Genomic DNA, 22,618 nt, shown 5'->3' with positions numbered 1-22,618 from the left:
GTTGTTAACCATCCTACAATATACAGGACAACTCCAACAAAGATTTATCTTGCTCAAAATATCATTCATGCCAAAGCTGAAAAAACCTGAACTAGAGGTTTAAAAAAAAGTCTAAGGATTTCACAGTAAAATGTGACAGCTTTTTATTCAAAGTACTACTTTTTTAATTTGTTAAAGTCCCGTTAATACTTAAGGATGATAGTTCTTCTGTTTTCTTAATACTTCCCTATATTGGGCTGGATGCAGTGGCTCATGCCTGTAATCCCAGTACTTTGGGGGGCTAAAGCAGGTGGATCACTTGAGGTCAGGAGTTCAAGACCAGCCTGGCCAACGTGGTGAAACCCCATCTGTACTAAAAATAAAAAAATTAGCCAGGCATGGTGGTTCATGCCGATAATCCCAGCTACTTGGGAGACTGAGACAGCAGAATCACTTGAACCCAGGAGGTGGAGGTTGCAGTGAGCTGAGACTGCACCACTGCACTCCAGCCTGGGTGACAGAGCGAGCCTCCGCCTCAAAAACAAACAAACCAACAAACATTATATGAGGTTTAAAAGCCACTGAAAAATTTACATAACCCAGGTGCAATAGCTCATGCCTGTAATGCCAGTACTTCAGGAGGCCGAAGATGGAGTATCACTTGAAGCCAGGAGTTCAAAACCAGCCTGGGCAACAGAGCCAGACCCCCATTTCTACAAAAAAAAATATAAAAATTAGCCAGGCATGGTGGCATGCACCTGTAGACCCAGCTACTGGGGAAAACCATTTGAACCCAGGAGTTTCAGGTTGCAGTGAGCTATAATCACACCACTGCACTCTAGCTTGGGTGACAGAGCGAGACCCTCTCTCTCAAAATAATAATAATGTATGATTCCATTTATTTGGCATTCCAAGAAAGGCAAAACTAGGAAGAAAGAAACAGATTAATGGCTGCCAGCAATTGGGAATGGAAGAAGTGGTTTACTACAAAGTAAAGGTGACTTTTGGGGGAGTAATTAAACTTTTGTAACTTGATTATGGTGCTACTAGTGGTTACATGGCTAGTTTCACTTGTCGAAACTCAGAATTTGTACTAAAAAAAGGGAATTTTACTCTAGGAAAATTATATGTTGATACCATTCAAAGACTGGCCAAAGCAAAACTAAAATAGCTAAATAAATAACTAAAACTAAAATATTATCAGGCAAAGTAGACTTCAAACAAGGAATATTATCAGAAATTGAAGAGGAATATTACATAATGACAAACGGGTCAATTTACCAAGAAATCAGACAATCCTAAATGTATATGCATCCAACAACAGATCTTCAAAATACACAAATCAAAAATTGATAGAACTGAAAGCAGAAACAAATCCACAATTACATTTGCACACTTCAACACTCTTCTATCACCCTTCCAATCAGTAACTACATCAGTAAGAATATGAATATCTGTAATTGTAAGTATATACAGAACACTATCAACCAACTTGACCTAATTGACATTTACAGAATGCTACATCCTACAAGAGCAGAATACACATTCTTTCCAAGTGTACATGGGACATGCACCAACACAGGCCACATTGTGGGCCATAAAACAAACCATATAAAGAATGTTCTCTACCCACAATAGAATTAAACTAGAAACCAACAAAGCAAAAAGATACCTGGAACTTCACAGAGTGGTTTTTCCAGAAGCAGAAAATTAGTACACACTTACGTAATAATCAAACCCCATTTAAATAATTTCCAGGTCAAACCAACCTCCTAATATCTAATAACTCTATTAAATAAAAGCTAGATGTGACAGAACATTTAGACTATTACTTCTTTTCCCAACACTCATTTTGAAATAATATAGAATAGATAAAAGAATCAACAAGAGAGAGAAATCTGGCCAGGCGCGGCGGCTCACGCCTGTAATCCCAACACTTTGGGAGGCCAAGGTGGGCAGATCACCTGAGGTCAGGAGTTCGAGACCAGCCTGGCAAACACAGTGAAACCTCATCTCTACTAAAACACAAAAGTTAGCCAGGTGTGGTGGCGTGCACCTGTAATCCCAGCTACTCGGGAGGCTGAGGCAGGAGAATTGCTTGAGCCCCAGAGGCAAAGATTGCAGTGAGCCGAGATTGTGCTACTGCACTCCAGCCTGGGTGACAGTGAGACTCTGCCTCCAAAAAAATAAATAAATAAATAAATAAATAAATAAAAGAGAAATCTGTCTGTGCAAACATACACATACAATGAAACTGCATACAGACCTTTTTTCTGCCGGGGTTTTTGAGACTCAGTAGATACAGGAAATTGAGTTCTCTGAAATGAAATAAGTAGTCTATATTGAAGCACCACAATATAAACTTGCTAACTTAAAGAAGCATCCAAATAACAAGAATAATCAGTAGCTCACCAATTATGCAATTAATCCATTAAATCCATATTGTGATAGAGTTATTTTAAATATGGTTTAAAAAACAAACGTCAAGTCATACTTTTGCTATCCAAACTATTAACAATGTATAACGCATATTTATAATATTTACAATGTGCATTTTTAATGTATAATTATAGTATATAGTAAAATGTGCATAAGAAATATACTCAGTTCTTAAACACCTCGTATGAGTATTATACTTGATGCCATACTTCTCAGCAGCCAAACCAAAAAAGTGATCACTGTTTGATAAAAGGAAGCTTATGAGATCATCTACACAGAAACTGTCTAGCACTCAATTCTAAAAGGGAGATAATTATTTTCCACTATAACATCATAGAAAACCATCAAATGAATTTTTCTTTTATCAACTTCCTATGACATACCACAATATAAGCAAAAATAATGGCTCAAATTTTTCCAGATGTAATGAGAAACACCAATCCTTAGTTTCTGGATACTCAACAAATCCTGACCAGGTTAAATGAAAATAAATACATACTTAGATACATCATAATGAACTGCACCAGAGACAAGAAGCAGCTCTTAAAAGCAGCCAAACAAGAAAACATATCACCAGATTACCAACAAAGAAAGGACAGTTATTTGGGAGGCCGAGGCGAGAGGATCACTTGAGGTCAGGAGTTCAAGACCAGCCTGGACAACATGGTGAAACCCCATCTCTACTAAATATACAAAAATTAGCTCGGCATGGTGGCACGTGCCTATAGTCCCAGCTACTTGGGAGGCTGAGGCAGAAGAATGGCTTGAACTTGGGAAGCAGAGGTTACAATGAGCCGAGATCGTACCATCGCCCCCCGGCCTGGGCGACAGAGCAAGACTCCGTCTCAAAAAAAAAAAAAAAAAAAAAAAAGAAAGTCCAGACGCCGTGCCTCATGCCTGTAATTGCAGCACTTTGGGAGGCCAAGGCAGGTGGATCACCTGAGGTTAGGAGTTCAACACCAGCCTGGCCAACATGGTGAAACCCCATCTCTACTAAAAATACAAAAATTAGCTGGGTGTGGTGCCAGGCACCTGTAATCCCAGCTACTTGGGAGGCTGAGGCAGGAAAATCGCTTGAACCCAGGAGGCAGAGGTTGCAGTGGGCCAAGATCACACCACTGCACTCCAGCTTGGGTGATAAGAGCAAAACTCCATTTCAAAAAAAAAGAAGAAGAAAAAGAAAAACAAAAAAGACTGACAGCTGGCTCTTCAACAATTAAAAATGGAAGACAATATCACAATAAGACATCATAAGAATAATTACTCCAGTGTCAGGTACTAAGTAAAATGAATGTTAATTTAGACCAGAGGTCAGCAAACTATGGCCCACAGGTCAAATCCATCCTGTTTATTTGGTCTACAAGCTACGAATGATTTTTACATTTTTAAATGGTTAAAAAAACTCAAAAAATAATATTTTAACACATGAAAATTGAGTCAAATTTCAGTGTCTATAAACAAAATTTGTCAGAACATACCCACACTCATGTTTACATAATGTCTATGGTTGCTTTTGTCCTACAACAGCATTGCTGAGTAGTTGTCACAGAGACTCTATGGCCCACAAAGCCCACGATATTTACTATCTGGCCCTTTACAAAAAAAGGTTTGCCAACACCTGATCTAGATTCTCTCACCCACCAAAACTAATTTTCAACAACAAAGGCAAATTTTTAAAACTTTCAGAATTTGAGAGTTTTTAGATTCTCACCAAATAAACTTTTAATGAAAATATATTACGAAAAAGAAAAATAATCCCAGAACAAAGGAGTGGAATAAGCAAAGGAATTGGTAAAATAAGCAAGTATTCTAAGCATCTACTGACTGAACAAAACAAACAAAAAGCAGAATTTGTGGTGTTTAATTAAAATACATTAAGAACTACAAAACTAAACAACAATGGCATACATTTGCAGATGGCAATAGATGGTAGTAAAGCATTTGATGGTCCCTGTAGTAGCAACATTTAGGCCTGGACTTACAGTAAACATGTATTTTTTAATTTCTTTGGTACTCATTAAAGGAAGGCAATGTATAACTTCCAAGGAATGAAATAAGAGGAGCAGAAAGGGAGGGGTAACAGATGGAAATTCAGTTTTTTTAAAAAAAAGAAAGGAGGTAGAAAAAAATGCAATTCTCCAGTTTAAGACAGATCAGCCAGGTGTGGTGGCTCACACCTATAATCCCAGCACTTTGGGAGGCTGAGGCAGGAGGATCACATGAGCCTAGCAATTTGAGACCAGCCTGGGCAAAACAGCTAGACTCTGCCTTTATAAAAAAACTTTAGAAATTAGCCAGGCATAGTGGCAGGTGCCCTTAGTCCTAGCTACTCAGAAGGCTGAGGTGGGAGGATCTCTTAAGCCCAGGAAGCCGAGTTGCAGCAAGCCATGATTGGACCACTGCACTCCAGCCTGAGGAATAGGCTCAAAACAAACAAACAGCCAGGTGTGGTGGCTCACACCTCTAATCCCAGCACTTCGGTAGGCTGAGGCAGGCCAATTGCTTGAGTTCAGGAGTTTAAGACCAGCCTGGGCAACATGACGAAATCCCGCCTCTATATACAAATATTACAATATTTGTATATTGGCTAATATACAAAAATTAGCCAAGTGTGGCCTGCGCCTGTGGTCCCAGCTACTCGGGAGGCTGAGGTGGAAGGATCACTTGAGCCCAGGAGGCAGAGGTTGCAGTGAGCCAAGATCACGCCACTGCACTCCAGCCTGGGTGACAGAGCAAGACTCTGTCTCAAAAAAAAAAAAAAAAAAAAAAATTGCAATGTAAATTATCACATTAAGACATAATTTCATATCCACCATGACTGGTGGCAGAAGCATAAACTGTTACAACCACCATATAGTTTCCTGTAAGTAATAAAGTTACTCCATTACCTAGCAATCTATTTCTAGGTATACCTTAGAGAAACTCTTAGATATTGCATCAGAAGACCTACATAATAATGCTCAGGGCTAGGACTAAAGTGAGGCAAGTGAAGAACCTAGGGTATAAACCTTAAGAAGGTACTTACTCTTACTCCATAAAATGTGAACCCTAAGCACCTCACTTACCTTTCCTTAGTCTTGGCCCTATTTATAGCAGCTTTTTTTTTTTTTTGAGACGAAGTCTCGCTCTGCCAAGCTGAAGTGCAGTGGCGCAATCTCGGCTCACTGCAACCTCCGCCTCCTGGGTTCAAGTGATTCTCCCGCCTCAGCCTCCCGAGTAGCAGGGACTACAGGCGCGCAGCACCGCATCCTGCTAATTTTTGTATTTTTAGTAGAGACGGGGTTTCACCATGTTGGCCAGGATGGTCTCGATCTCTTGACCTCATGATCCGCAGCCTCAGCCTCCCAAAGTGCTAGGATTACAGGCGTAAGCCACCGCACCCAGCAGCAGCATTGTTTTTAATAACTAAAAACCAGAAATAATCCCGATCTCCATCTAGTGGAATGGATAAGTTAATTGACATACTTTACTACAATAGGATACTATACAGTGTTGAAATAATGAATAAACTGAAGGTTAATAACAAATTTTAAAAACTATTAAGGATATATATAAACATATATGGTAAAACTATAAAAAATACAAAATATTAATATAAAATTGAAGAAACACTACATCTGATGTGGAGGAAGGAAAATGCAGTAGGAGAGAGGCATTTAGGAGGTTTCAGAGTTATTAATGACCCATTTCCTAACCTGTGCAGTAGGAACACAAGTTTCCATTATATTATCCTTTAAAGCATACATACGACATTTTAACCACTCTTTTACAGGTAGGATATATTTCACAACAACAAAAATTAATCCTCAAAATAAAAGAGAATACATATGTGAGGCAGGCCAATTGCTTGAGTTCAGGAGTTTAAGACCAGACTGGGCAACATGGCGAAACCCCGCCTCTACAAAATATACAAAAATTAGCCAAGCGTGGCCTGCACCTGTGGTCCCAGCTACTCGGGAGGTTGACGTGGAAGGATCACTTGAGCCCAAATGAGGGGCTCATTTGGTTAATGATCTTGATTTAAAAATTCACAAAAATTTATAGAGACATTTCACCAAAGAGATACGGGTGGAAAATAAACATATAAAAAATCTTCAATATCATTATTCATGAAGGAAATACAAATTAAAACCACCATATACCATCACTACCCATCCACTACAACAGCTAAATAAAAACAAACTGACAAACCAAGTGTTGACAGGGATGTGGAAAAATCACAACCCTCATGCATTGCTCATGGAAATGTTAACTCGTATATATAAGCCTGCAGAGAAGTTAGGCAGATTTGTTTCTGTTTTTTTTTTTTTTTTTGAGACGGAGTCTCGCTCTGTCGCCCAAGCTGGAGTGCAGTGGCGCGCGATCTCGGCTCACTGCAAGCTCCGCCTCCCGGGTTCACGCCATTCTCCTGCCTCAGCCTCCCGAGTAGCTGGGACTACAGGCGCCCGCTACCACGCCCGGCTAATTTTTTGTATTTTTAGTAGAGACGGGGTTTCACCGTGTTAGCCAGGATGGTTTCGATCTCCCGACCTCGTGATCCGCCCGCCTCGGCCTCCCAAAGTGCTGGGATTACAGGCGTGAGCCACCGCGCCCGGCCTGTTTCTGTTTTTTTAAACAAATACTTAAACAATATAACCCAGCAATTCCACTGACACAGGAACCCTTCTGGAGTGACAGACATGTTTTAAAAGCAGCCTCTGGTGACAGCTGTGCAACTATATAAATTTACTAAAACTGATCAAACTATGTACTTAAATTGAGTAAATTTTATGGTATGTGTATTATACCTCAACAAAACTGTTTTTTAAATGTTAACTCAATTTTTTAAAATCTAACTAGAATTTCTTAACTTTTGGGGAATATATTACTAAAGAATGTTAAAGACTCAAAAAGCACCTTCAAAGGTCAGCAACCCTTCTTTCTGCACAAAGCAGAATTATTTTTTTGATGAGTCTTTTACCCAAGACTTTCCAGAACATTTTGAGATGGAAAGGATTCTATTAGCCCACTCAATCTCATTCATAGGATTTATATAGAACAAATTATTTTATTCTGTTATTTCTTCATTTTTATATAGTTTTATGATCATTTATTCATCCAACAAATATTCATGGAGCACCTGATACATAGGCACTATATCTGAGCCAGATCAACTAGTGCACTAATTTCTGTTTTCTTCTCTTATCAGTTTAATCCTTCAATTTACAGGATGACATATTTATCCAAATACATCAAATAATGGGAATCAGGGCATTATAAAAAAAATTTATAGGCTGGGTGCAGTGGCTTACCTGTAATCCCAGCACTTTGGGAGGCTGAGGCGGGCGGATCACAAGGTCAGGAGATTGAAATCATCCTGGCTAACACGGTGAAACCCCGTCTATACTAAAAATACAAAAAATCAGCTGGGCGTGGTGGCAGGCGCCTGTAGTCCCAGCTACTCCGGAGGCTGAGGCAGGAGAATGGCGTGAACCCGGGAGGCGGAGGTTGCAGTGAACCGAGATTGCGCCACTGCGCTCCAGCCTGGGCGACAGAGCAAGACTCCGTCTCAAAATAAATAAATAATAATTTTAAAAAATAAGATTTATAAGCACAAATCATGAAAGCCAGAGCTAGTTGCTCATTCATTTTTTGTTTTTGTTTTTTTCAGACAAAGTCTCACTCTGCCCCTGCTGGAGTCCAGTGGCATGATCATGGCTCACTGGAGCCTCAACTTCCCCAGGCTCAGATGATCCTCCCCAGTAGCTGGGAAGACAGGCGCGTGCCACCACGTCTGGCTAATTTTTGTGTTTTTTGTAGAAATGGGGCTCCAACATGTTGCCCAGACTGGTCTCGAACCTCTGGACTCAAGTTATCCTCTCACCTCAGTTTCCACAAGTCCTGGCATTACAGGCATGAGCCACCAAGTACAGCCTGTTTGCTCATTTTTTAAGAATTCTAAACTATACTGAAAATACAAATATCAGTCCTCAGTTTTCCTTCTAAGGAACTGGTAGCAATCCGCAAGTAATTTTGGTAGCATATTAGAATTTCTGTGTCCCACACTGGGCTAGTTTTACTCAGTTTTGATGGGGTGTCTTCTGGCCTCAAGGCCTTGACTGTAGCCTTCTTAGATTTTTAGCTATACATTTCTTCAAAAATTCTGTGAGTTTTGAGTCTTTTCCTTTTCTCTCCTCCATATCCATATATTCTTATCTACGAATCTATATATGTTTTCCTTTGTGTTATGAAATTAAGATCACATAATATACCCCACTTCACATCTACCTTTTATTTAAATCTACACCATGGAAGTCCCTCCAAGTCAATTAGTTGTAACTTTTTTTTTTTCTTTCTGAGTTTAGGAATGGAGGTTTAATAGGCAGAAGAAAGAAAGGAGAACAGCTTTCTCTAGTGAGAGAGAGGGGCTTCTGAGAGGAAAAGCAATTAGTTGTAACATTCTTTTTAATGACTGCATAATATTCCACAGTATGGAAATATCTGAAGTCATCAATTACCCTATTAATGGGCATTTAATTTGCTTCCAGCGTTTTGCCACTACGGATAGTACTACAACGAATGCCGTAGTACTACACGCTCATGTTTAACACTTTTTTCTGTGGGACACAGGTCTAGGAGTAGGATTACTGGGTTCTTTTAATTGTATTAAAAAATAAGGCAGGGGGCGATGGCTCACGCCTGTAATCCCAACACTTTGGGAGACTGAGGCGTGCAGATCACGAGGTCAGGAGTTCAAGACCAGCCTGGCCAACGTGGTGAAACCCCATCTCCACAAAAATAAGCCAGGCATGGTGGTGAGGGCCTGTAACCCCAGCTACTCGGGAGGTTGAGGCAGAAAAATCGCTTGAACCCGGGAGGCAGAGGTTCCACTGAGCTGAGATCACGCCACTGCACTCCAGACAGGGCGACAAAGTGAGACTCCGTCTCAAAAAAAAAAAAAAAAAAAAAAAAAAGATAAAATACCACTTCCAAAAAGGACAGAAATTCACATTTCCATGCATTGGTAACTTGAAAAGATGAAAATTACTATAAACGTAACACTACTAGCAATAAATTTGACAACAATGAAAACAGTTAACTTCAGGCTTAATTGCTAAAGTCATATCAAAACAAAAGCTATTCTCTTTAAAACAGTATTAGACATTCAAATGTACATGACAATTCTGCCGTCACAGACTCAAGTTCATATTCTATTACACAAACACCTGTGATGAGCACTAGAGGATAAGCTATATTTGTAGCAATGTTATGTTACCCATTATCTTTTACACTTTAAGATTACGTAGAAGTATTTTCTTTTTTTTTTTTTGAGACGGAGTCTCGCTCTGTCACCCAGGCTGGAGTGGAAGTATTTTCTTTCCTATGTTTTTTAATATTTAAAACCCAGTAACATTAACCATGCTACTTTTTTTTTTTTTTTTTTTTTTTTTTCTGAGACGGAGTTTCGCTCTTGATGCCCAGGCTGCAGTGAAATGGCACAATCTCGGCTCACTGCAACCTCTGCCTCCTGGGTTCTAAGCGATTCTCCTGCCTCAGCCTCCCTAGTAGCTGGGATTACCAGCGCCTGCCACCACGTCCAGCTAATTTTTTTGTATTTTTTTAGTAGGGACAGGGTTTCACTACGTTGGCCAGGCTGGTCTCGAACTCCTGACCTCAGGCGATCCACCCACCTCAGCCTCCCAAGGTGCTAGGATTACAGGCGTGAGCCACTGAGCCTGGCCTATTTAATTATTTTAAAATCTGTTTTTTCTTTCTTTTTTTTTGAGAAGGAGTCTGTCTCTGTCGCTCAGGCTGGAGTGCAATGGCATGATCTCGGCTCACTGCAACCTCCGCCTCCGGGGTTCAAGCGATTCTCCTGCCTCAGCCTTCCAGGTACCTGGGATTACAGGCAAGCGCCACGATGCCCCGCTAATTTTTGTATTTTTAGTAGAGACGGAGTTTCACCATGTTGGCCAGGATGGTCTCAAACTCATGACCTCAAGTGATCCACCCGTCTCGGCCTCCCAAAGTGCTGGGATTACAGGCGTGATGCACCGCGGCCGGCCTAGCTATTTTAAATTTCTTAGCTTAATAAAAATGTTTCGGCCGGGCGTGGTGGCAGGCGCCTGTATTCTCAGCTAATCCGGCGGCTGAGGCAGGAGAATTGCTGGAACCTGGGAGGCGGAGGTTGCAGTGAGCCGAGATCGCGCCATTGCACTCCAGCCCGGGCCGACAACAGCGACACTCGGCCTCAAAAAAAAAAAAAAGTTTCTGTCTTCAGAGTTTTCTAATTAGACTAGAATAATATGACTACTCTGCAAATGAGAGTAGAAAACAAACAAAAGGCCCTCTAACAATAACGCTAACCTTGCTGCTTAGCCAAAACTAAGTTGTAAAACAGCCAAAGGCTGCTATTTGTACTGTTTTCCAGGGCGTTTTTCGAAAGACAATAAATTCCGAATACCTAAAATCACTCTAACAAATGGACAGAACAGGCTTTCAAACCCAACACTAAAGCAAGGTAAACAAAGCTTCACACTTGGCACTTTACCGAAATTAGATCCAATTATAGATATATGCCTCAAAAAATAGCGACTAGGTCATCCTGAATTCATCGGGTTCCTCTATATTAGCAGTTCTGTGGAGTGAACGCCCAACTCAGCCTTCAGATGAATTCCAAAACCGTACTTTCCTAAACTTAATCACCACAGAAAAAACACAGTCCCGCTCCACTGGCAGAAGGCAGTGACGCTGCAAGCTTCCAGGCAGTCGTCATGTTAAATTCCCAATTCACGGGATTAACAGAAACTGTCTACACAAGTGCTAGTCATTACCTTCCAAACCCCCGAGACAGAAAAAGATGGCACTACGGTAAGAGCCATTACTGGTGAAGTCTCCCTTCTCCGTCCAGCGCACCCCAAGAGGGACTACAGTCCTAGAACAGGACCTGTGCTGCTAAGTATCCAGACTTGCCCCAGGCGACCAGTTCCCGGGACAGTAAAAAGGGGACCGTGTCGCCCCGCCCACCCTGAGCCGCTCGGCACCCAGCTCCGCCTCTCTCCAGGAACCGCTGCATGGGACAAAAGTCACCCGCCAGCTTGCCTTGCCCTTCGGCCGGGCAACTAAAGAGAATCTCGGCGCTCACCGTCGCGACTCTCTCCTCAGCCATTTTAGCTCAGCCCACCGCTGCGCGGCCGGAAGTCGGCGGTTTCCCAGACGACGAGGCAAGCGGAAGTCGTAGGGCTGTGGAGGACTGTGAGGAGCCGGGGAAGGAAGTAAATCGCCGAGTGACCTAAGGAATCAGGGGGAGGATTAGGGTCTGCTCCACAGAAGGCTTACCTCTGAAAGAGTCGGGGAGGGAATGCGCAGCCACTCGCTGCCTTTATCCCGAGAAGCACCTAACACCCCTCGCCGTGGTCTGTACATGGTCTGTACCTCCGGCCGCGCTGGCTGGTAGGCCAGCCACCTGGGATGGCAGCCTAGTTTTCCCGCCACCTTGCCCTGCCCTGACTCTAATCTGCATTTAATTCAGTCCTTCTTCCGGGAGACTCCGGCGGAGAATTTCATTCTCGCCTTAGGTACAAAACTCCCCGTTTCTTGGCTGTCACTATCGAACTGAGGTACTCACCTTATCAGCTTCCCACTCTTGTTTACTCCGGAGTTTGCCAACATGCTCCTGGTGGGCTGCATTTGAACGGCAGTCTTTTGATTGGAAATATTTAAAAGTTAGGAGATTTCACAAGAAATCGGCCATGGGATAAAGAGACGACAGTCGGCCTTTTCTGCAAGGCAGTGAAATAGATCTGAATAGCGGCTGCGACTGTAGATAAACATTTCTTCGCCTTTTTACCACAATCTTCCCTTCCTAACATACTTAAGGCGTTCTCCATTACCTGTCTGGCCCCCGGTGCGGTGAATTAAATGTTTAGTGTTTCTAAACTAGGAAAACGTGTGGGCTTTGGAATCAAACATGAGTTCTGAATTTGACTACTGCATGACCTAAGCCCGTGGTTTCTTTGAGCCTCATTTATTAAAGTGCCGGGAGCTGTGTGATGAACAAAACGGAGGATCCCTGCACCTGAGCACTGACATTAGCCCCAATTCATACTTTTAAGTCTCGCCCTTGTAATTTAGACATAAAATCTGCCTCTCCCAATTCATTAACTGGGAAAGCATTTAAGACAAGTTTCTCCAGGCCTCTAAGAGAAGGAGAACCCCACTGACAATTAGAGTTACATAGAAGAAACAAGTACGGTAATCTATCCAAATACAAGGGGAAAGGACAGCAATAGAATAACAGCTCTTCTAAGTATTTCAGTAACACTCTCTCTTTTAATCTTTATAACAATCCCACGAGACTGTTGGTCTCCCACTTTTTTCAGATAAATACTCTGCCTTTCATTTATTAAAAATAAAATTTTCCAGCTTGGCCAGCATGGTGAAACCCCGTCTCTACTAAAAATACAAAAAATTAGTCGGGCATGGTGGTGCCCGCCTGTAATCGCAGCTACTCGGGAGGCTGAGTCAGGAGAATCACTTGAACCCAAGCGGCAGAGGTTGCAGTGAGCCGAGATCGCATTTCTGTGCTCCAGCCTGGGCGATAGAGGGAGACTCCGTCTAAAAAACAAAAATTTGCTGGGCTCGGTGGCTCACGCCTGTAATCCCAGGACTTTGTGAGGCTGAGGTGGGCAGATCACCTGAGGTCAGGAGTTCAAGACCAGCCTGGCCAACATGGTGTAACCCTGTCTCTACTAAAAATACAAAAAATTATCCGGGCGTGGTGGCCGGCTCCTGTAATCCCAGCTACTAGGGAAGCTGAGGCAGGAGAATTGCTTGAACCCAGGAGGTGGAGGTTGCAGTGAGCCGAGATCATCCCATTGCACTCCAGCCTGGGCAACAAGAGCAAAACTCTGTCTCAAAAAAAATTTTTTTCAGAGGCAGGGGTCTCACTATTGATGTCCAGACTGGACTTGAACTCCTAGGCTCAAGTAATCCTTCTGAGGTAGGAAAATAGGGTCTGGAGGTGGGGAACATAAGGCCAATTCACACTTCAGCTATAACAGGTAATATTCTGTCCATAGGGCATAGGCCATAAATGTCTTTGTAACTTTACTTCATCTTCTCCATTTACACAAGGCATACCCGAAGTAACCATGGAATCCTCTGGGGTTATTTAAACTCCCCAAAATTCTGTAACGGAGCCACTGAACTTCTAAGCTCAGGCCCGCTCCCACACTGGAGTGTACTTTCATGTTCAGTAAATTCCTTGTCCCTTCCTTGCTTTGTTTGTGCATTTTGTCCAATTCTTTTTTCAAGACACCAAGAACCTGGACACCCTCCACCTTTAACACTTCCACCTCATCCTCTCAAGTAGCTAGGATTACAGGCACCAGTCACCATGCCTGGTGCTAAATTCTCCACTTTTCAGAGATTAATTAAACACCTTGCCTAAGTGAGCCGAGATCGTGCCACTGCACTCCAGCCTGGGAGACAGAGCAAGACTGTCTCAAAAAAAAAAAAAAGATATAAAGATGAAAAATTATTCATTTCTAATCCACAGTGCTTAGTTTTTTTGTTTTTGGGACAGGATCTCGCTCTGTTGCCCAGGCGGAAGTGCAGTGGGACAATCACGGCTCACTGTAGCCTCTACCTCCCAGGCTCAAGTGATCCTCCCACCTCAGCCTCCTGAGTAGCTGGGACTACAGCTTCATGCCACCACACCCAGCTAATTTTTGTATCTTTTGTAGAGATGGGGTTTCATCATGTTACCTAGGCTGGTCTCAAGCTCCTGAGCTCAAGCAATCCAGCCACCTTGGCCTCCCAAAGTGTGGAATTACAGGCGTGAGCCACCCTGCCCAACCCACAGCGCTTAGTTTCATGCAGTTTTTCAGTATTCCAGTCGTCTTCATGGGCAGGGTTACTATGCAACACTGGCAGTCTAGGAAGAAATCATTCCCAAGGATCAAAAAAAAAAAAAGGAATTGAAGCTAATATCTTCTGCCCTATTCTTTTTATCTTCTACCCTATTTTGTCTTTTAACACATATTCTTTTTGCCACTTTCAAAAGAGTGATTCTCAATCTGACATGTCACTCCCTGTTCTCTTCAGTTACCCTTTAGTTCTGATGATTTGGGGAATCCCCAACACTCCTCTACAGAGAATATACAACATCCAGAACAAAATTTTCCAAAGGCTTCTTCACTAAAGTGTAGGAAACTGCTTTCATCTTTTCCTTCAAAGATGCAACAATTTATTTCAGGGACTAAATGTCCAAGGTCCCTTTAACCACCAGATCAAAAAACATTCTAGAGAAACTCCTCTATTATTTCCACCAAATGATAAAAAGTAGAAGCCATTACGTCTCCTTTTTCAGAGCAAAGAACTACAGACTCAGGCCTAGTCCATTTACATGACTGTGTGGGGGTGCCTGCTGCAGTCAGGAGGGCCAGGTGGCAGCTTGGTCAGCGGTGAATAGCGAATAGACTGCAGCATTCTCCTTATAAAGGATTTACCCCTCAATTCCAAACCTTTCCTCAAGGGATTAACAGAAAAGCCAGTAGATGGTGAAACTTAAGTGGGGAATGGATTACAAAGGCTAACTGGTATCTGTAGATGGCTATATGAACATGTAACTTGCAAATACAGAAGAATACATAGTTAAAGTGTTGTCTAGACATCTGGATGAAGTTTTCATTTTATTTTATTTTATCTTATTTTTAGACAAGAGTCTCGCTCCATCACCCAGGCTGGAGTGCAGTGGTGCGATCTCAGCTCACTGCAACCTCCAGGTTCAAGTGATTCTCGTGCCTTGGCCTCCCAAGTAGCTGGGATTACAAGCGTCAGCCACCACACCTGGCTAATTGTTGTATTTTTAGTAGAGACAGGATTTCACCATGTTGGCCGGGCTGGTCTCAAACTCCTGACCTCAAGTGATCTGCCTGCCTTGGCCTCCCAAAATGCCAGGATTACAGGCATGAGCCACCATGCCTAGTGTGGATGAAGTTTTAATAAGATATAATAATGTCCTTTATATCAGAGGTGTGGAAGAAAAGGAAGAGGATGGGGAAATGAGAGAAGAGCATCTTTTCTGGGGGATTTTTAAAATGCATATTTCTACACAATAAAGATTTGTTTTTCAAATAAATAAATTACTCTATAGCACCCTTATATACTGTCAGTTCAATAAGTTGTTAACATCTTTTGGAAGGCATCTGGCATTATAAATCCTTAAAAATGTGCATACCCTTTGATCAGTTCTATTTCTGAAATTATATGCTAAGGAAGCAATCAAGAAAACAAAGATTTATAAGAAGAGTATTTACTACACATTTACTTTGGATAATTAAAAATAATACTTTAAAACTGGAAAGAAAGCTGGGCCCAGTGACTCGCGTCTATAATCCCAAGGCCCAGTGACTTGCGTCTATAATCAAGGTAGTGCCACACTCCTGCCTGGGCAACAGCACGAAACTCTGTCTCAATAATAATAATAATAATAATAATAATAATAATAATAATAATTTTAAAGGAGTCCAAGTGCGGTGGCTCATGCCTGTAATCCCAGCACTTTGAGAGGCCAAGGCAGGCAGATGGATCCCTTCAGGTCCGGAGTTTGAGACCAGCCTGGCCAACCTGGCAAAACCTCATGTCTACTAAAAATACAAAAATTAGCAAGGTGTGGTGGCAGGCGCCTGTAATCCCGCTACTCGGGAGGCTGAGGCAGGAGAATCACTTGAACCCGGGAGGTGGAGGTTGCAGTGAGATGAGATCGCGCCACCACTGCACTCCAGCCTGGGTGACAGAGCAAGACTTTGCCTCAAAAAAAAAAGAAAAAAAAAAAAACCATTTTGGTTCAAGGTAACACAGGAAAACAAGATTTTCTATTCACTGGGGAGAATGTTTTGCTTGGAGAAAAAAGTTCACGTTTATTTAGCTTATATGTTCCCTATGGATAATAAGGAGTCACTGAGGGTTTTAGGAAAGGAACAAATATCATAAAACCTAAGTTTTAATTATGTTTAGCTGTGCGGTTGTCTTGTGGGATCTAATACTCACTGAAAAAAGCGAGATGTGGCCACCTCCATGGATCCTGCCATGCCATGAGAGTTCTGACTCTACGCCTCTAAAGGAGGAAAACCAATACTGGATTTTCTGGAAAAGGAGCCTCTTATTTATTCTCCTGAGCTATAGAATTTATAAGGAACTATATACTGGAAATTACACCCGAAGGCTAGTCACAGGGAAGAAGAAGTCTACACTTCTGCTTGGAGAGTACAGGGCCACTGAGACTACTGGTCCACACTCCCTGGCAACTTGTCCTTTTCAGAATAATGCTGTCTGTGTGGTTTAGGTGTATCTCCCACTGAGTATCAGCAGCAGAAGCTAAGTACTATCTAAGTCACATAAACAAGGCAGTAACAAGTGAACCAGACAGGCATCCCCACCTCAGACAGTCCCTTAGCTATTCCCATCCTGTCAGTCCACAGTATGACTCAAGTTGTATATCCCTGTCTCTATCTCAGGTCTCAGTCCTCAATACAGCACTTTTTTTTTTTTGAGACAGAATTTCACTCTGTCACCCAGGCTGGAGTGCACGATCTCACTGCAACCTCCACCACCTGAGTTCAGGCAATTCTCGTGCCTCAGGCTCAGCCTCCTGAGTAGCTGGAATTACAGGCATCCGCCACCACAGCCAGCTAATTTTTTGTATTTTTAGTAGAGACAGGTTTTCGCCATGTTTGCCTGGCTGGTCTTGAACTCCTGAGCTCAGGTGGTCTGCCCACCTCAGCCTCCCAAAGTGCTGGAATTACAGGCGTGAGCCACCGCGCCCAGCCCTTCATCTTTATATCTTGTGTGGATCAGGGTATCTCCTTTTTTTTGACCTCATTTATCATAGTGTATATCAGATTATATTTATTGATTGGTAAATACATAGATGAATTAGTACATGAAACAATAAATGATTATAATACACAGATATTCGAATGAAAAGTTATGAAAGATAAATTTTTTTAAATGTTCAGTTTATTCATGATCTCATTTTTCCTTCGAGTTTTAATAACAGAATTTTCTAAAAGGCATATATGTATGCTGATGTGTGATATGTGTAAGATATCTGTTGAGATAAGAAGTCAGAATAGTTTTTGATCCATAAAACTTACTGTAGACAAGAACTTAAGTTTGTTATTTTTAAAGGTAAATCAGCTTCTAACTTCTTTATTTTGTTTAACCCTTTCTAACTTCTTTATTTTGTTTAACCACTTTTCCTCTAGCTACTGAGGTCAAACCTGAAATAGGCTGTAGACTCCACCAGCTGGGTAAGAATGGGAAGAAGATCAGAAAACCTAAACTTTGGTTGATGGACTATTTTGCCCAGGCAAAAGCAGGGAATCTATGAGGAATATGAAGACATTCGTCGGGAGAACTCTGTTGGCACTTTCCACTGTTCCATGTAAGTAGGAAATGTTTGGACCAGCAGTTGGTTACCAGGATGCTTCTGGTAGACTCTGGCAACAGCTCCTTCCACCCCTCACTTGCTTAGCAGAGACCCTTTCTTGTGTTAGGGAACATCACTCTCACATAAATGATGGTTTCTCGCATGCAGAAAGAGGTACTTTCTGCTTTGGTGCTTCTTACCAACATCCTATACTCTGAAATTTCTGAAGGTTTTTGGTACCAACAGGACAACCCTGTTGGACATTTTTTTTTTATGTTTTCCCAAAATGCAAGTGTTTTTTAAAAAGGTAGGCTCAAAATAGGCTACTCCCTATTCCTGTTCTCAGTGTGAGCGCTGGTCTGTTCATTTGGGCAGTTTCTCCCCATAACATTTATGGTATAATATTACATCTTGAGGAGGGGTATCTGGTGCATTTAAAATAATCCATAGTTAGTAAGAGAGAAGAGTTGCCTCTTAGGAATTTAACCTCTTGAGATTTTCATTCTACCCAAATCCTATCACAAAACCATCTGGCTAGTTTATAATTCTGGCTCATAACTACTTAATAACTATATCCTTCCTTCCTTCCCTTCCTTCTTTCCTCTTCCCCTCTCTGCATCTTTTTCTTCTTTCGTTCTCTCTTTTTTTTTTTTTTTTTTTTTTTGAGACACAGTTTTGCTCTTGTTGCCTAGGCTGGGGTGCAATGGCAGAATCTCAGCTCACCGCAACCTCTGCCTCCTTGGTTCAAGCGATTCTCCTGCCTCAGCCTCCCTAGTAGCTGGGGCTACAGGAGTGTGCCACCACGCCCGGCTAATTTTTTGTATTTTTAGTAAAGATGAGGTTTCACCATGTTAGCGAGGCTGCTCTCAAACTCCTGATCTTAGGTGATCCGCCCACCTCGAAAGTCCTAGGATTACAGGCGTGAGCCACTGCGCCTGGCTGCCCTCTTTCTTTCCTTCATTCTTTTTTTTTTCTTTTTTCTTTTCCCTCCTTCCTTCCTTCCTTTTCTTTTTCTTTCTTTTCTTTTCTATTTTTGAGACAAAGTCTCTTGCTCTGTCACCCAGGCTGAAATGCATTGGCACAATCATGGCTCATTGTAGCCTTGAATTCCTAGGCTCAAGCGATCCTCCTACCTCAGACTCCTGAGTAGCTGGGACTACAGGCATGCGCCACCATGCTCAGCTAATTTTTTATTTTTTGTAGAGATGGGGTTTTGCCATATTGCCCAGGCCGGTCTCAAACTCCAAGGCTTTGATCCTCCTGCCTTGACCTCCCAAAGTGTTGGGATTACAGGCGCGAACCACTGCACCTGATCAGATTATTTCTCTTACCATGTTGCTCTAATTTCTCTATGTTTTAATTGACTGCCCCCAGGAATCTCTTTTTCTCCAACTAGTGAGCTCCGTCTGTTGAAAATTATAGAAACTAGGGCTAGGCGTAGTGGCTCACGCCTCTAATCCCAGCACTTTGGGAGCACAAGGTAGGAGGATCACTTGTGTCCAGGAGTTTGAGACCAGCATGGGCAATGTATCCAGACCCCATCTCTACAAACTTAAAATACAAAAAAATTAGCCAGGCATGGTGGCACACTCCTGCATTCCTAGCTACTTGGGAGGCTAAGGCGGGAGGATCACTTGAGCCCAGGACGTCAAGACCATAGTGAGTTTTGATCATGCCACCAAACTCCAGCCTGGGTGACAGAGTGAGAACCTGTCTGAAACAAAAAGAAAAGAAAATTAGGGAAGCTGTCCTAGTGGATCCCAGGCTCATATTCCAACTTTACCAAAAATTCCCTCTGTGAGTGACACAAGTTATTTCCCTTCTCAGCACTTCAGTTTTCCTCTGTGTAATATGTGACTATTGGACTCTGATATTCACCAACCTTTGTAGCTTAAGTGTTTTAGAAATCCAGGATTCTGTGAGTACCTCTTCCCTCTTGTAACTCCTGTCCAGTGCAGTCAGTGTGCTCTGAATAAGATGCAGGGATAGAGTCTTTTAGCAAAGCAAAGAGGGAAAATAATGAATTGAGGAAAATAATGACACAGGGAAAGTCAGAGAGAAGAGGCACTTGAGAAAGAAGTCAATCAGAGCAAGAATGCAAAAGAAAATAAGAGGAGAAAAAGGGGACACAGACCATATATCAACAAGGAAAAGTATTCTTTTCTTCCATACAGCTCTGTTTCTTCTCTACCAGCTCCAGATCCCTATTTTTGATTTTTCTTTACTTTTATATATTCTATTTATTATTTTATTTTTTTTAATTTTTAGAGATACAGTCTTGCCCTGTCGCCCAGGCTGGAGTGCAGTGGCATGATCATGGCTCACTGCAGCCTCAACTTCTGGATGCTCAATTGATCCTCTTGCCTCAGCCTCTTGAGTAGTTGAGATCACAGGCATGCATTACCATGCCTGGCTAATTTTTTCATTTTTTATAGATACAGAATCTCGCTATATTGCCCAGGCTGGTCTCGAACTCCTAGGTTCAAGTGATCCTCTTGCCTCAGCTTTCCAAGGTGCTGGGATTATAGGTATTAGCCACCACGCCCAGCTACCAGACCCCCTATTTACATGCAATCTCTTTCCCAAACAGAACATTATTCCCTTGCAGTCTTGCTGTTGTTGCCCACCCAGGCTGGAGGGCAGTGGTGTGATCTCAGCTCACTGCAACCTCCGCCTCCTGGGTTCAAGCGATTCTCCTGCCTCAGCCTCTTGTGTAGCTCCTGAGTAGTGTGCCACCATGCCCGGCTAATTTTTGTATTTTTAGTAGAGATGGGCTTTCACCATGTTGCCCAGGCTGGTCTCAAACTCCTGGCCTCAAGTGATCTGCTTGCCTCGGCCTCCCAAAGTGCTGGGATTATAGGTGTGAGCCACCACGCCTGGCCTCTTCTTACTTTTTCTTATGAGATAATTGTAGATTCACCTGCAGTCGTAAGAAATAATAGACAGATCACATATACCCTTTCTACAGTTATCCCATGGTAACATCTTCCAAAACTATTGTGTAATATCACAGCCAGAATGTTAACATTGGTACAGTCCACCAATCTGATTTAGACTTCCCCACTTTTACTTCATTTGTGTGTATTTAGTTCTGTGCAGCTTTGTCACGCATGTAGGTTTTCCTATCTGTCACCATAGTCAAGATACAAAGAGTTCCATCACCATAAGCCTCCCTGTCGTTACCCTTTAATAAACATATACCTCCTTCCCACCACCTCCCCATTCCTAACCCCTGCAGCCACTAATCTATTCTCCATTTCTATAATTTTGTCCTTTCCAAGTTGTTATATCAAATAACATTATATAAAACATGTAGGCTGGGCATGGTGGCTCACACCTGTAATCCCAGCACTTTGGCAGGCTAAGGCAGGCGGATCATGAGGTCAGGAGTTCGAGACCAGCCTGGCCAATATGGTGAAACCCCGTCTCTACTAAAAATACAAATATGCAAATTAGCCTGGCATGGTGGCATGTTCCTGTAATCCCAGCTACTTGGAGGGCTGAAGCAGGAGAATTGCTTTAACTGAGACCAGGGAAGCAGAGGTTTCAGTGAGCCAAGGTTGCACCACTGCACTCCAGCCTGGGCTACAGAGTAAGACTCCTTCTCAAAAAAAAAAAACAAAGGATTTTCTCCTGCAGCTGTGGCCTAGGCATGGCGACTCCCGGCTTTGTGACTCCGGAGGCCCCCTTTGAATCATCAAAGCCCCCCATCTTTGAGGGGCTTAGCCCCACTGTTTACAGCAATCCAGAGGGTTTCAAGGAAAAGTTCCTTCGCAAGACCCGCGAGAATCCGGTGGTACCCATAGGTTTCCTGTGCACGGCGGCCGTCCTCACCAACGGCCTCTACTGCTTCCACCAGGGCAACAGCCAATGTTCACGGCTTATGATGCACACCCAGATCGCCGCCCAGGGCTTCACTGTTGCAGCCATCTTGCTGGGTCTAGCTGCCACCGCTATGAAGTCTCCACCCTGAGCCCAGGGTCTTGAAAACTCTGCAGAAATCATTCCAAAACCCAGGAGCAACCACTGGCCCTACTATGGGACTTACTCTCTCCTCTCCTTTGAGAGGTCCCTGTGTCGTTGGGGGAGGAAGTGACCCTTCCTGTAACCGTAACTGAAAGATTTTTTCAAAAATCCCAGATTCTGTTGTTTGAATGTTACATACTTCTATTTATGCCACATCTTCCCTCCACTCCCCTGCTTAATAAACTCTAAAAAGTAAAAAAGTAAAAAATTACACACATACTGTATGTAATCTTTTAGGATTGCTTTTATGAGCTAGGCATATTTGTATGGGAAGGGGGAATTTTTTTTTTTCTTTTTTGAGATGGAGTCTCGCCCTGTTGCCCAGGCCGAAGTGCAATGGCACAATGTCGGCTCACTGCAACCTCGGCCTCCCAGATTCAAGCAATTCTCCTGCCTCAGTCTCCCGAGTAGCTGGGATTACAGATACGCGCCATCACGCCCGGCTTATTTTTTGTATCTTTAGTAGAGACGGGGTTTCACCATGTTGGCCAGGATGATCTCAAACTCCTGACCTCGTGATTAGCCTGCCTTGGCCTCCCAAAGTGCTGGGATTACAGGCATGAGCCACTGCGCCTGGCCAGGAAATTTTTTAAGATACGGAAAAGTACAGAGCATGATCTTGCAAACAACTATGTTCCTACCACAGAATCAACACTGACTGTTGTTAATATTTTGTTACATTTGCTTCATTTTTTTTTTTAAAAGGGAGACAAGGTCTCACTCTGTCACCCAGGCTGGAGTGCAGGTGCAGTGGCACTA

General features: G+C 42.6%; 2 protein-coding genes across 9 annotated transcripts in view; one reads left to right on the top strand and one right to left on the bottom strand.

Annotated features, from left to right (window-relative positions):
- The window catches only part of BBS4 (Bardet-Biedl syndrome 4), a 52,218-nt gene extending 40,585 nt beyond the window's left edge, over nt 1-11,633 (bottom strand). For 2 of the 7 annotated variants that reach the window (XM_009429004.4, XM_063794004.1), the window contains exons 1-2: nt 11,232-11,587; nt 2,246-2,297 (exon numbers count right to left, since the gene is read on the bottom strand). In XM_009429004.4, the coding sequence (XP_009427279.1) occupies nt 2,246-2,297; nt 11,232-11,279 (100 nt within the window). In that variant the 5' untranslated portion in view covers nt 11,280-11,587. 7 annotated transcript variants of the gene reach the window in all.
- HIGD2B (HIG1 hypoxia inducible domain family member 2B) lies at nt 11,612-22,051 on the top strand. 2 transcript variants are annotated; one of them, XR_008539635.2, is made up of 3 exons: nt 11,612-12,017; nt 17,670-17,848; nt 21,693-22,046. XR_008539635.2 is itself a non-coding variant. In XM_024349278.3 (3 exons), the coding sequence occupies exon 3, from the start codon at nt 21,486-21,488 to the stop codon at nt 21,804-21,806; it is 321 nt and encodes a 106-aa protein (XP_024205046.1). In that variant the 5' UTR covers nt 11,612-11,975; nt 17,670-17,848; nt 21,473-21,485; the 3' UTR covers nt 21,807-22,051. The 2 variants fall into 2 exon arrangements, 1 of the variants encoding a protein (XP_024205046.1); XM_024349278.3 differs by having other exon boundaries at nt 11,612-11,975; nt 21,473-22,051.
- The last annotated feature ends 567 nt before the right edge of the window (nt 22,052-22,618 follow it).

This window comes from Pan troglodytes, chromosome 16 (assembly GCF_028858775.2).
Source record: "Pan troglodytes isolate AG18354 chromosome 16, NHGRI_mPanTro3-v2.0_pri, whole genome shotgun sequence".
NCBI classification, from domain to species: domain Eukaryota; kingdom Metazoa; phylum Chordata; class Mammalia; order Primates; family Hominidae; genus Pan; species Pan troglodytes.
Note: the sequence above shows the minus strand (reverse complement) of the source record. Positions and strands in the feature narration are given on the sequence as shown.